The 12,799-nt window shown below is 47.8% G+C and overlaps 1 protein-coding gene across 1 annotated transcript in view; it reads left to right on the top strand.

Annotated features, from left to right (window-relative positions):
* The window catches only part of STK10 (serine/threonine kinase 10), a 113,450-nt gene that overhangs the window by 79,054 nt on the left and 21,597 nt on the right, over positions 1-12,799 (top strand). The window contains exons 8-10 of the mRNA XM_041750552.1: positions 1,952-2,086; positions 4,596-5,141; positions 7,808-7,938. Coding sequence (XP_041606486.1) covers positions 1,952-2,086; positions 4,596-5,141; positions 7,808-7,938 — 812 coding nt within the window. The remainder of the gene's footprint in view (positions 1-1,951; positions 2,087-4,595; positions 5,142-7,807; positions 7,939-12,799) is intronic.

Raw genomic sequence — 12,799 nt, 5'->3', positions numbered from 1 at the left:
TGGCTGTGACACAAATCAATGAATGAATGGGACATGGGAGAGAAAGAACTGAAATTCTTTTTTTTTTTTTAAAGATTTTATTTATTTATTCATGAGAGACACAGAGAGAGGCAGAGACACAGGCAGAGGGAAAAGCAGGCTCCCTGCAGGGAGCCCGACGTGGGACTTGATCCCGGGACTGTGGGATCACATGCTGGGCCAAAGTCAGACACTCAGCCACTGAGCCACCCAGGCATCCCATGTAATGAAATTCTTAAAATCTTTACTAGTTTGGACTAACAGGAGAAAGCCAGACTGGCTTAAGGTTCTTTAAAAGGAGCGAGGATTACACCTTTCAAGTGTGCAGAGTTCGGTGCCTAAACGGAAGGGGTGTTGTCTGGTGACCTTCCACAAAGGGACTGTCCTACATGACCAAGCACATAAGAATGATTTGTAATGGACCTATCAGCGGTGAATGTGCTTACAGGGTGCAGAAAATGGGTTCGTAGTCATTTACATACTTCCCTGCAATCTTGTTGACACTGTTCCTCCGCTGATAAATTTTCTGACAGTGAAAGCAGTAGATTTCATCAGAGCCTTCCTTGAAATTACAAACGAGCGAACTCCGGTAACATTCCTTTCCACGCCGCCGTGGGTGAGTGGGGCAAATTGAGGAATTCCACATCCTTGTCCACACCCTGGGGCTGGGGATTAGATGCCCGAGAACAGACTTCTCCCAGGGAGATGCCTGTGCTGATTTAATGTCTGCTGAAGCTTCTTAAAAGCTTTGGTGTTTTGCAAGGTGTGTGAAAAAGCCTGCATTTTTAAAAGATGTGACATTTCTATAAATACCCAGGAATAGAACTTATGCGACTCTCCCTTAAGAGTTTGCAAATACGCACATTCCCAAAGACCTGCATGTGCATGTTCTAGCTTTATTTATAGTTGCCCCAAACAGGAAACAACACAAATGTCCATCAGCAGCAGAATGAATAGATTGTGACCTATCCATACAGAATACTACGCAGGAATGAAAAAGGATCAATTTACCAATATTTGCAACAAGGTAGGCGAATCTCTTGGTTTCAACCACGATGCCAGCCACAGAGGACTATGTGCTACATGATTCTGTTCACATGGAGTTAGGGAACAGACAAAACTAGTTTCTGGAGCTAGGCAACTCTGGGGAGTGAGGTTGATGATAAGGAGATGGAAACCTTCGGTGTCTGCAGGTGGGTTATAGTTATACTGAATATATTTAAGTGGAAAAACTCATTGAGCTTCATGATTTGTGAACTTTATTGGATGTACTTTAATAAATGTACTTTAATAAAGTATTTGTAGTAGATATTTTAATTTTTAAAAAAGATTTCACTTATTTATCAGAGCAAGCAGAGGAGGGAGAGGGACAAGCAGACTGCACACAGAGCATGGAGCCTGACGTGGGGCTTGACCTCAGGACCCTGAGACCATGATCTGAGCTGAAATCAAGAAGTCAGACACTCTACCGACTGAGCCACCCAGGCGCCCTGTAGTAGATATTTTTAAAACTGTATATTAAAGCCTTTTAAAAAAGGAAATAAACAAACAAATGCACAAACAACCCCCAAACATCACCTGAGCTCATGTTTTGGGCTAAACTCCTCCTTGTGCATTTTCTCGATTATTCCTTACTACCTCTGTAGGTTTGGCATTATCATCTCCATCTTGGAGGTGAGCCTGCAGCTCGGAGAAGGGAAGGACATGCTCAGGTTCCACAGCTGGTGGACGGCAGAGCCAGGATTCACCCTCTTCCACCACATAGGACTTGCTGAGCTACTGGGCCCTCCCTTACTGAGGGCACGTTCACATTTCTCTCCGGGATGCCGCCAGCCTTCTCTCTTGGGAGATCGCGTCCCCTAAGACTTCGCCTGCCCCTCCTGCACTCTCCAGCCCAAAGTGGTTCTGATCCAGGTGTGTCTTGCCCCCTCAGCATCCCTTCGTCAGCAGCGTCACCAGTAACAAGGCTCTGCGGGAGCTGGTGGCCGAGGCCAAGGCCGAAGTGATGGAGGAGATTGAAGATGGCCGGGAGGAGGGAGAAGAGGAGGACTCCCCGGATGCCACCTCTGTAAGGCCTGGAAAAGTGGGTGCTGGGGAGGAACGGGCTCCCAGCAGGTGATGGCTGGTATAAGAGGGAATCTGGGCAGGGGATGTGGAAAGGATTCCTGTTTCTCCCCAGCTTGGAGATTATACCCCCCCACACCACAGGTTACGTAAGTTGGCACATGGGCCGGGCTGTGATGGCCAGGTTCTATAAGTTTTCAGGAAAGAGCAGTAATCTAGATTTTCACATGGGATCTTTCAGTTTTCAGAAGTTGATACTGACTCATTGCTTCTCTGCCTTTTTCCTTCTGTGGCTCGCATTACAAAATGAAAATGCTTTTAGCACACTGTAGGATAAGTGCGGATAAAGGCTGTACGTGACCAGAGGCAACAGGCTGAGGGGCTCCAGGCACCCCAGACCCTGTCTGGCTGCCCTGAGTGCACAGGGTACCCATGTCTTGGCATATTTGTAACCCGTCAGCAGCTTCAGCACTTGGCTGAATTTAAATTTAAATTAAAGCTGATTTAAGTTTGTAAAAACATTCGAGCCAAGCAAAACATGTCTGTGGCCTGGATTCTGTCCCGAGCTGCCGCTTTTAGATCCCTGGTCTAAGCCACTTGGGAAGGGCCTCTTCCAGGAAGGAATTCTGCTGTCCAGGTGGTGCAGTGAGAGGGAGTGAGGCAGGGGCAGGACTCATCTGTCAGGGAATGGACAGCATGGTGCTGTGTTGAGTTTGATGGAATTCTGGGAGGAGCCAAAGGCTGGCCTGGATCCCTACCAGGATGAAGAAGGGAAGCACAGAGGAGGATGAGCAGAATCAGTACGGCAGCTTTAGCCTTTCACTGGGCCCTTGCTGGGTGCTGGGCAGGGTTGTGCTGCGGCTCTGACGGGAGAACCAAGATTCCATTTTATAGATGGGACAAGTAGGCCCGAGCGATGATGTGGCTGGTTGAGCTGATAGGCGGCAGGGCCAGGTGTAGGAGAACCATGGTGGAGGGTGGAGAGGGGGGTGGTGTGCCTGGGGCCTGGCTCCAGGACAAGGCAGCAGGCAGCAAGGTTGGGCGGGAGGCAGGAAGCAGTCACACTGGCAGGAGGCTCCTCCTTGTCATGGAGGCAGTGGAGGCTAAGGAGGGCTTCAGGCAAGGGCCGGGCATTGGCGTGGGGATGATAGGATCAGATCTGAATTTCTGAACCCTTGTTCTAGGGTGTTGAATAAGGAGGTGGATTAGACTTGCTTTTGTTTTGTTTTTTTTTTTTTTTTAATTTTTTTTCAATTTTTATTTATTTATGATAGTTACACAGAGAGAGAGAGAGAGAGAGAGAGAGAGAGAGAGGCAGAGACAGAGGCAGAGGGAGAAGCAGGCTCCATACACCGGAACCCGATGTGGGATCCGATCCCGGGTCTTCCGGATCGCGCCCTGGGCCAAAGGCAGACGCCGAACCGCTGCGCCACCCAGGGATCCCTAGACTTGCTTTTGGAAGCTTCCATAACCAGAGTTAAAAACAACAGCCATTAGGACCCAAGGGAACGCTGTGGTGTGATTCCATTAATAACAAATTTGAAATCAAGTAAACTAACCTATAACATTTTTTTAAGATTTATTTTTTTAAAAGATTTTATTTATTTATTCATGAGAAACAGAGAGAGGCAAAGACACAGGCAGAGGGAGAAGCAGACTCCCCACAAGGAGCCTGATGCGGGACTCGACCCAAGGATCACTCCCTGAGCCAAAGGCAGACGCTCAACCGCTGAGCCACCCAGGCATCCCTAACCTATAACACTTTGAGATAAACGTCAGGACAACTATCATGTCAAGGGGAGGGACAGACATAAGTAGGGGTCCCCGAGGCGGTGGTGTTCCACTCCTGAAGTGGAAGGTGGCTGTGTGGGTGCTTGCTTTATTCATTCATTGCATGTTTGTATTTTATTCTCAGAAATGGGTGTTCATTTCATAAAGTCAATGTTTCCAGTACTTATCACCCCCCAAAAGCTCTAAAACCAAACCAAACCAAACCGAAACTTTAAAAACTTAGTGGCTACCAGGCTGAATCTAGCCCCTGAATAGTTTTGGTTTGGTTTTTATGCAACTAAAAACAAAACAAAACTAAAAATTTGAATTAGTTGCCATCTAAAAATCAGGTGGTAGCAGATAAAAATCCAGATTCTAGCTTGTCTTAAAAAATTGGAAGTTCTGTCTCCAGGGGACCCATTTTCTCACATTGTCATAATTAGCTGGAACCGAGTAGCCACTGCCACCTTTAGACAGGGCATGAACCATCCAGCTGGCCACAATTGCTTCCACTTGTAGGAGAAATAACAAGTATTAAATAACCTCAAAACAAGTAATAATTTTGTTGTTGGCTATGTAGTAGGGAGTAGTGAGGACTGTGGCTCACTGGAGAGGGCTAAGTACCGGACTTCTTGGCCCTGGCCTACTTCGCTTTGTGAGTGTCTGACTTTCCGGCCCTACTGCATCTCTGATTCTTGTCTTAGACGTAAAATAACATGATCTTGACTCTTTTATCTTCCTAGCCTCTGGGGGATCATACCCGAGACTCTTCTGAGGTGAGCCAACTGAGTCTCAATACTGACAAGGCTGTCAAAGAATCCTCCCTCACTCCACTGCCACCCAGCCAGCCTCAGGACAATGTGAATGGGCCCAGCCAGCCCTCTGGGGACAGATCCCTCCAAACCACCAACCCCCCAGATGTGGCTCCTGGAAATGAGAATGGCCTGGCAGTGCCAGCACCCTTCCGGAAGTCCCGGCCATTGTCAATGGATGCCCGAATTCAGGTGTCCGAAGAGAAGCAAGTCGCTGACCGGGACGGGGACCTCAGTCCGGCAGCCAACAGGTCCCAAAAAGCAAGCCAGAGCCGTCCCAACAGTAGTGCCCTGGAGACCTTGGGTGCCGAGAAGCTGGCCAACGGCAGCCTGGAGCTCCCCACCCAGGCAGCCCTGGGCCCTTCCAAGAGGGACTCAGACTGTGGCAGCCTCTCCACCTCCGAGAGTTTGGACTACAGTACCTCCCTGTCAGCTGACCTGTCCCTGAACAGAGAAACAGGCTCTCTCTCCATCAAGGTAATGCTACCTCTTATACCACAGATTTGGAACTAGAATGCTGCAGGTTGTTCTGCTGCCCTGTTTTTTTTTGTTTGTTGTTGTTTGTTTGTTTTTTAAGATTTTATTTATTTATTCATGAGAGACAGAGAGGCAGAGGGAGAAGCAGGCTCCATGCAGGGAGCCCGATGCAGGACTCAATCCCAGGTCCCCAGGATCACACCCTGGGCTGAAGGCAGACACTCAACTGCTGAGTCACCCAGGCATCCCCTGTTTTGGTTTTTGAAAGCATTTAGTGGCCGCCTTCCATTTTAAGTGGTTCATGGGGATTATTTTTCTTTAAAGAGCTTTGAGCTCAGTTAGTAGTGTAATCACCAGACTATCAGTTCAGTCTGGGGTTTAGTCAGGCCAGGCAGTTGGCTCAGGTTTAAATTTCAGTTTGTGTATCTGCTTAAATTGGGTTTGGTTAAAGACCCTGGTGAAGTTTGAGAGAGAGAAGACTGGGAGTGAAGTTCCCTTATTTGGGGGTCAGCCTTGTGACGCAGCTCTGACTGGTAGATTTCAGTTATAGGGAGTGGGTGTAAAGCCCTCTTGGGTGGGGGCTTTCTGGAGGTGGGTAACATTGTGAATGACAATAGCTGCTGTGCCTGAGGGCTCAGCATGGAGGCCAACACTGTGAAGTGCTTTAGAGAAAATGGAGGCTCCTTCATCATCTCAACGTACAGATGAGCAAACGGAGGCTTAAGTGGAAGGTGGAGAGCTGGTCAGACCCACAGATGTGCTCTGAACCCCTCGTGCCATTCTGCTTTCCCAGGGGATGCCTGGCTGCCTCCTCAGGAAGGGCTGACCCCTCCCCTGCCCACATGGATAAATCTCAGGATGTTCTTGAACTCACTCCTGGCCACTTGACCAGGCCACACTGAAGGTCATCCAACCAAGGCTGATTTTAGGGAAGATACTATATCGTTTTGTTTTTTTCTCCCATTGTTTACTTGGTGGAAACCACACAGTAGAGACTCAAAAATGTTTGCTAAACGAAGGGAAGTCAAAGAAGGAAAAGCAGCCAGCCAGCCCGCCCAACAATGAGCTTCAGAAACAGAAAGCACAGTTCTAATGTGTTACCACGACAAGCACAGACAGTGGCTCTTACGTACAGGCCCATCATCTTCCTTAAGACAGATAACATGTCCTTTTTCTACTTAGAAAAACAACAACATTAAGCAAGAAAAAAAAAATTAAGCAAAAAAAAAAAAAAAAAAAAAAAGAGTAATAAAAAATAGAGGCCAGAGCAGGGTCTCCCCTGCCTGTTCTCAAGGGTGTTGAGAACATTCCTTTGCTGGCTGACTGGCAGTGAGTCCGGGAACACGGCTGCTCTGATGAGTCCATGGGCTGCATCAGCACCCCTCAGAGAGATGAGGAGCCTGTTACCTCGGAGTAGTTGTAGTGTGGGGGCTGTAGCCCTCAACCTCCTTTCTTCCCTGCCACTCCCCACTTCTCACTGTTAGTCCTGAGTTGAGCTGTAGGGTGCGTGAGCTGGGTACTGTAGGGAGATGAGAGTCGGGTATGGCTGCTCAGTGCCTTTGGGGTCTGCATTCCCTGAGCGAGGTGCCAGGAGAAGAGGTGGAAGCCTGGGTGGTAAGGGGTGGGAGGGTGGGAGGCTGAGCCCTCAGGGAGCAAGGACTGGTTCTTGGTCCTGGCTGAGCAGGAGTAGGGGTTCCAAGCACACTTTGAAGGGATGAAGACTTAATGCAGTATGCCACCCTGGCCTGCCTTTTTTTTTCTACCTGGAAGGTCCTTGGGCCAGTTTTGGAAAGCAGGGCTGGGCTACACCAGGAAGGGCCTTGGAAGCCAGTTGAGATCAGAGTGGGAGACACTATGATGACTGCAGTGCAGGCGCTCAGGCTCTCACCTGAATCAGGGCCAATTTTCAGAGGGTATTTGAACATCCCCGAGTCCTGGCAGCACTCTATAAGCAGTTGCATCTGAAATGTGTGATTATTTACAGGAAAAGATAAAAATTATGAATAATTTCATGATGACTCCAGATGGGTGTGGCCTCCTGTAGAGTTCAGGTCCACTCAGGTTTGGCTTCCAGATCAGTTACCAGCTTCAGTTTTCTGAGTTCTTTGGATTTGGCACTGTGGGTAAGAGATTGTGGTCTGCAGATATAAATATAAATAAAATACTTATTTTATTTATAAATACCAAATACCAAACAGCTGCCATGAGCTGGGCTCTGTGCTATGTCCCCCACGTGTTCTCTCACTGTATCTTTGTAACCACTATGGGAAGTAAGTACTGTGACTCTCTTCCTCCACAAGTTTAGGAAGCTGAGCCTTGGACAGGACAAAGGACTTGCTCAGGGTCACAGAGCCAGTAGGTGGTAGAGGAAGGATTAGAACCTGGTTCTTTGTGATGCCATGTCCTGTGTGTGAGTGTGTTGGCAGCCAGGTGTGGGGCTGAGCTGGGGCGGTGTTTGAAGGCCATGATCGAGGGAGCAGAAAAGGTAAGCTCATACACTCAGGACCCCAAGTTGAGAAGCTTGAGGCAAGAGGAGGAGGATGGACAGCTATGTTCTATCTGGATGTTGAGGCTGTGGGGCCAGGAAGGCTGTGGGCCATGCCCTGTGTCACTCGCAGATTCTTAGCTGAAATCCTGAGCTTTGCCTAATGATTCTACCCTCCCAGGACTCAAGATTGCACAATAAAACTCTCAAGAGGACACGCAAGTTTGTGGTGGATGGCGTAGAGGTGAGCATCACCACCTCCAAGATCATCAGCGAGGATGAAAAGAAGGATGAGGAGATGCGATTTCTCAGGCAAGCCTGGGATGGGCCACTGATGGTGGTAATGGGGTGGGGGTTTGGTGAGAGGTAGGGTTGTAGGTTCTTTTGGCTAGAGAGCTGTCTGTCTACAGCATGAAGTGAGGGATCAACGACACAAAAGGCAAATGGTTTTGCTCTTGCATTCCCCAATCCACCCATCCATTCATCTGCCTACCCACCTATTTACTCATCCACCTTTCTATCCATCTCCCTATTTTTTTTTTTACTTATGATAGTCACACACAGAGAGAGAGAGAGAGAGAGAGATAGAGAGAGAGAGAGGCAGAGGGAGAAGCAGGCTCCATGCACCGGGAGCCCGATGTGGGATTCGATCCCGGGTCTCCAGGATCGCGCCCTGAGCCAAAGGCAGGTGCTAAACCGCTGTGCCACCCAGGGATCCCCTCCATCTCCCTATCTATCCACACACTCATCTACCCACCATTCCTCCACTCACCCACTCTCTCATCCATCCATCCTCTTACCTACCCCACCCACCCACTCATCTGTCTCTCCATCCATCTACTCACTCACCCACTCATCTACTAACCCACCTACTCATCCATCCATCCACTCACCCACTCACCCACCCATCCGTTGACTCATCTACCCACTCATCCACCCACCCATCCATCCACTCACCCATCTGCCTACCCACATATCCGTCTATCAACCTATCCACCCACTCCTCTATTCACCCGTCCATTCATCTACTCATTCACCCACCCATCTGCCCACCCACCTGTCCATCAGTGCACCTACCTATGTATTTAAACCATCTCCCAGATTGGGGAATATGGTAGTGATCCAGATAGTTGAGGCTATTGCCATTATAGAACTTATATCTAAATGGACCAACACATGATACACAAGGTAATCCCCAGTTTGTGGTACATGCTGCGAAGGAAGTAATGGGTGATATGATAGCGAGCCCCTGGGTTGAAGGAGGCTTCTCTGTGTGTGGGAAACCCTGAGTGGAGTGGCTGGGGGAGCACAGAGGGAGCTGCAAGGCTAAGGCCTGAGGAATGACTGCCAGGTTTGTTTAGGAAGCTGAGAGGATAGGGCTGGAGTGTGGAGTGTGAGGCCAGAGGTCACGTAGACCTGTGGGCCAGGGTGGAGGAGTGTGAATTTTCTCCCAGGTACAGCCAGAGCGAAATAGTTGGAGAGTGACTGGCTCTCATGTCACTTTTGAAAGATGGCTCTGGCAGCTGCATGAGTGTGGGTTGTAGAGGGGTAACACTGACATAGGGTGACAGGGAGACCCTGCCTGGGACAGTTGGGCTGTAGGCGTGGGCTGGGGCAGTGGCCGGGAGAGGGAAGAAGTAGACAGTTCAACATACATCTTGGAGGCAAAACAAGTGAGACTGGTGAGGGAGGAGGGTGTGAGGCACAGCTGTCTGCTGGAAGCCATCTTTGTGCTTTGGAGGTGCTCAGGCCCCCTAACAGCCCTCCTCAGGGAGACCCTATTTCCCCCATTTTGTAAATGAGGAAGTGTTTCTTGGCAGTTAAGTTACTTGCCCTGGGCCACCCAGGTGAGAAGGTAGGGCTGCAATTCTAACTCGATCTGTCTGTGTGATAATTCTACTAGGCTTCCCCTAGACCCAAAGCTTCCTGGGGCTACCAGGGCTGGGGACTTAGCACTCAGGGAAGCCTTGGAGCCACAGAGATCTCTTAGGGCCAGGCCTTTGCAGGGTAAATTCATTATTAGTTTGAACAACATTTCTAGAACATGGAACACATTTACATTTTTAAAAAGCACAAGCATTCCAAAGCCAAATGGAAGCAATTTTAGATGCTCTGGGGCACTTTCCCCCTCTAGGGACCACAGAGATGAGAGGTTGATTTTTCATCAATGGCATTTCTGCATGAATACATGTACACGTGTATACACACACACACACACACACACACACACAGGCATCCTCATCATGTGGGCTGGAGGGCTCGGGACAGAGGGCAAGAGGATGGTTGCTCTTGGAGGATGGCACCACCATCCATTTTCATGGTCATCTGGGAGGCGACCTCCTCTCCTAGAGCTTCAGACGTCAAGGGTCAAATTTCCTTTCCATCATCTCCTCTCTAGGCAGCCGAGGTTCCTGGGTTGAAATTCTAGATCTACCATACCCCATCTAGAATGGACCCCTTCTGGCTCTGGCCCTTGAGGTCTGAAGCTTTTCTTGTTTGCCTGTCACAGTCTGGAGGGAGGGCCGAGTGTCCTGTCTTGGCTTGGCTTCTGGGCCGACGGCTATGCAGGGGTGTGGAAGGCTTCCATCATTCCCCTGCTGGCTGTCGCCTGCTACCCCCCACCCCGGCCTTCATGGATGCTAGGATTTCCAGGGAATTGGGCCATGCAGGCCTTTGAACCATGTGATCAGGTCTTCACTCTCCCAAATTGAGACTTCTAGGTCAGAGTTCCCTTTTTCCCCTAAAATTGCTGTTCCCAGTGCATTCCTTCTAGAAGACATCAGCCTCTCAGCCTGCCTTCCCTTGTGAGAGCTCAGGTGGGGCAAGGAGGTAGTTGTTAGAGGTAGTTGTTAGAACATGACTGCCCACCTTATTTTGTATGCCTTTGTTTTTTGGTCAGGTGTTCTCTGAGCCTTAGTTTCTCTGGAGTCAGGAATTTCTAATAAGATTAAAAAATATATTTATTTGAGAGAGAGGACAAGCAGGGAGAGGCTCAGAGGAAGAACCAGGCTCCCGTTGAGCAGGGAGCCTGACACAGGGCTCAATTCCAGGACTTGAGATCAAGACCTGAGCTTGGGCAGCCCTGGTGGCCCAGTGGTTTAGCGTGACCCTGGAGACCTGGGATGAGTCCCAAGTCAGGCTCTCTGCATGGAGCCTGCTTCTCCCTCTGCCTGTGTCTCTGCCTATCTCTCTCTCTCTGTGTGTCTCTCATGAATAAAAAAAGAGAAAAAAAAAAAAAGACCTGAGCCAAAGGCATATGCTTAATCGACTAAGCCACCACCCAGTTGTCCCTGGAGTCAGGACTTCTTTTCTTCGTTAACACTCTTCAACCTTCTCACTGCCCAAAGAGCAGAGGCTCAAATGGAAGCTTCTTTATGTGGCTGTGGAATGTATCTCTGGTTTTCCAGAGACCGGGTAGCCTTGCCTCTTCTTTCTTATGATCACTGTCCATCAGCTACCACTTAGGAGCAAACAGCAAGTTTTACCACTTGGTGACCATGTCTGCGCTGGCCAGGGAGCCCCAATAGGCATCACCGGATTTAACCTTCAAAGAACCTGGGAGGAAAAAACAAAACAAAACAAAAAACAAAGAACCTGGGAGGTAGACGTTATCTGTGCATTTTACAGATGCAGGAAGAGGGGCCTAGAGATTAAGTGATTGCCTGAGGGCACCCAGCCGAAGGTCAGCAGCCCTAAGATTCACACAAGGTCCCTCTGACCCCTGAGAGTGTGCTGGCCCCTTCAGGTAGTATGTGGGGAGCAGATGGACTCTGGCCTAGAACAGGACATGGGCCTCATGGACTCATCCTGAGAGGCTGCCAAGGAGCCCTGATTCATAGTCAGGAGCTCAAGTTCTTTCTACATCATTTTCTTTTCTGTTGACATAAATGATACTTATACTTATTAATCTTTAATGGATTTGCCCAGAAAGAAATATAGTTAACGCTTTGGAGTTTGTCTTGTGGTTATTTCTTTTGTGAGTAAACACATACATATATGGACAATATACGTCTTACAAAAATAAGGTATACTGTGTGGTTTGGGCCAAATTTTTATTGTATTGACACTTTTTTTTTTAAGATTTTATTTATTTATTCATAGAGACAGAGAGAGAGAGAGAAAGGGGTAGAGGCACAGGCAGAGGGAGAAGCAGGGTCCATGCAGGGAGCCCGACATGGGACTCCATCCAGGGTCTCCAGGATCACACCCCAGGCTGCAGGCGGCGCTAAACCACTGCGCCACCAGGGCCGCCCTGTATTGACACTTTGAATAGGTAATATAATGTCATGGTACAAAATTAAAAAAACAAAACAAAAAAAGAAAAAGGTAAACAGTGAAAAATCTCCCTCCCATCCTTTCCTGCTCGGCATCTAGTTTCCCTCTCTCTGTTAATATTTTATGATGTAATCCTTTTTTTTTTTTTAAGATTTTATTTATTTATTTGAGAAAGAGCAGGAGAGTACAGTAGGGGAGTAACAGGCAGAGGGAGGTGTCAGCAGCTCACTTTTTTCATTTAGAAATCATTCCATATCTATTCATAAAGAATTGTTATATTTTTTAAAAGAATTATCTCATTTTTAATAGATGTTTTTCCATGTAATTACATATTTTCTAAAACTTGATTTTTTTCATGGTTGTGTACACAAAATTAACATCAGATGGATACATACTAACTTATTTGACTAGACCTATATGATGGACATTTAAGTCATTTCCAGTTTTGGACTATTATAAATGATTTTTTAATGGATATCCTTATTCAGTTTTATTGTGCATTTGTGAATACTTCTTAGAATCGATATCTAGAAATGGAAATACTATGTTAAAAGGTATGAACTTATTACCAGTTATCCTCTAGAATGTGCCAGTCTATAACAGCATATATGAAAATATCAATTGTCCCATACTCTTGACTTTTATTTTGTTTTATTATTATTTTTTGTTTTTTTAAGATTGTATTTATTTATTCATAGAGACAGAGAGAGAGAGAGGCAGAGACACAGGCAGAGGGAGAAGCAGGCATCATACAGAGAGCCTGACGTGGGACTCCATCCAGCGTCTCCAGGATCACACCCTGGGCTGCAGGCGGCGCTAAACCGCTGCGCCACTGGGGCTGCCCTACTCTTGACTTTTTAATGAAAATAGAATTTTTAGGTTGCACCTCATATCTGTA

This window comes from Vulpes lagopus, chromosome 3, assembly GCF_018345385.1.
Source record: "Vulpes lagopus strain Blue_001 chromosome 3, ASM1834538v1, whole genome shotgun sequence".
Classification (NCBI taxonomy): domain Eukaryota; kingdom Metazoa; phylum Chordata; class Mammalia; order Carnivora; family Canidae; genus Vulpes; species Vulpes lagopus.
Note: the sequence above shows the minus strand (reverse complement) of the source record. Positions and strands in the feature narration are given on the sequence as shown.